Here is a 1,940-nt window from a genome sequence, read left to right as displayed (position 1 = left end):
TCCAGAAATGTACAGAAACAATTCATAGGTTGAATAGTGTCTTGTGTCTACTCTACCATTCACCTTCTTTATATTCTAAGCTATAGAAATATATATGTACCATCAACTGTCAGCATCATTTCCCTATCCATGAAAGTGATTAAATCTGTCTCTTTTCCATCACAATGTCCTAACATGTTACCGAGTTGAGTTGACACTAAGTCCTATCTTATTACCCTCTCACCTGTGGGAATTTGTAAAGATCCAGCAGTGTCCCTATGTTTTCAGATATTGCCCACGATGGTCCTGTAAGTACAGCAGCTGAATTGGTCTCTGTTGCATTTCTGTAGTTAGGAATTCCATCAGACCCAGACAGTGAGCGAAAAAGATTGACTAAAGTGTTCCTTTGAGCTTGCGGGACATTGTGGACCTCAAATCCCAGGGATGTGTTAGGTAAAAGAAAGGGGTTGCTGTTGATCTCCTCAATGGCAAACATCATGGCCAAAATACATTGATAATTCCTCAACTTAAACCTTGATGGAAGGTAGAACAATATTTAGGAGGCAGACTCATACCACATACAACATAATATATGTGTAAGTTTAACGTAAAGGCTTTAACAGTTTGAATGCTTCTGTTTCCAAAACTCCATATTTAAATATCTTACCAGTATTTGATGATACTAAAACTGTAGTATTCTTTCCTTTTTTCTTATTTTTTTAATCAAAAATAGTTTGTTTTCATACTATATATTCAAACTACAGTTTTGCCTCTATGAACTTTTCCAGATGTTCTGTACATTTCATACTACCAAAATCTACACACATTCCTTCTTTCTGTCATAAGAAAACAAAAGGCATTGAAAATAATATTAAATTAAAATAAAAACAAAGAGTCAGAATAGTACTAAATAAATAAGCAAACAAATAAAATAATCAAAGAAAAATGACAAGAATGAGAAACAGAGTTGTAAAGAAATACTCGTTTTCACATACATAAAACCATAAAAAAATAAAAAGCCATAATATATATATATAAAAACTTTAAGGTTAAAAAATTAACCTTCAGAATGCCACTGTTTGTGTACTTTTTATCCACTTACTACTGAACACGGAGCCTGGCATTAAGAATAGTTTGCATGGCCAGCACCAGGGCACCTAGGGCACGGAGTTAGCGGACACCCCCAAGGTCTCCAGAGGACTGCCCATGCGATCTTAGGATCACTGGTGAGTGGAACACAACATCCGCTCCAATCCTATTGTGCACGGGACCTGAGACAGCACGAGGGAAGCAGAGAACCTGCCAGGCCAGGGGCACAAGTCCTTCCGGTCTGCACCAGCACAGGGTCCCCTAGGGCATGAATTTGGCGGACACCCCCACGGTCCCTAGAGGACTACCCATGCGATTTTAGCTGCCCACAGCAGCTGAGCACTCCGGAGGAATTTCCACACTGCAGGTCCTTGGGATCACGGGTGAGTGGAACATAATCAACTCCAGAGAATCCAGGTGGGGTTTGTGCCAGCAGGAAAAGGGACAAAGGAACACCACCCACGCAGAGGCGGGGTTCTGGTCCGGTCTGGGCCACCCCTGCCATATCTCTTCATAACCCCAGTGGAGGCCACTGAGCACTCCTGAAGACTATCCACACCGCAGGTCCTTGGGATCACGGGTGAGTGGAACACAATCAACTCCAGAGAATCCAGCGGAGGCAGCAGAGCACTCTGGAGGACCCTCCACACCACAGGTCCTTGGGATCAGGGGAGGAGAGTTGGCCTACAGGGAGGGCTCTGAACCCAGGACTCAGAAGGAGGACCAGAGCTCCCGACTCCTGGACACCTGCCTTGCAAGAGGAGAGCTTGCATGCAGAGAGTGCTCTGACCATGGGGATGCAGGGGAGAGTTGGATTCCCAGGAGTGCTGACAGAGGCTAACAGAATCACAGGAGGAACAAACTCCAGCCAG

The 1,940-nt window shown here is 43.8% G+C and overlaps 1 protein-coding gene across 1 annotated transcript in view; it reads right to left on the bottom strand.

The window, feature by feature from the left end:
• LOC110315338 (vomeronasal type-2 receptor 116-like) overlaps positions 1 to 475 on the bottom strand; it is an 11,655-nt gene extending 11,180 nt beyond the window's left edge. Inside the window, exon 1 of the mRNA XM_021189418.1 lies at positions 224 to 475. Coding sequence (XP_021045077.1) covers positions 224 to 475 — 252 coding nt within the window. The remainder of the gene's footprint in view (positions 1 to 223) is intronic.
• Positions 476 to 1,940: the final 1,465 nt, after the last annotated feature.

The sequence above is a fragment of the Mus pahari genome, unplaced genomic scaffold, assembly GCF_900095145.1.
Source record: "Mus pahari unplaced genomic scaffold, PAHARI_EIJ_v1.1 scaffold_9788_1, whole genome shotgun sequence".
NCBI lineage: Eukaryota > Metazoa > Chordata > Mammalia > Rodentia > Muridae > Mus > Mus pahari.
The sequence above is the reverse complement of the archived record's forward strand: the minus strand, read 5'-3'. Positions and strand labels throughout refer to the sequence as shown.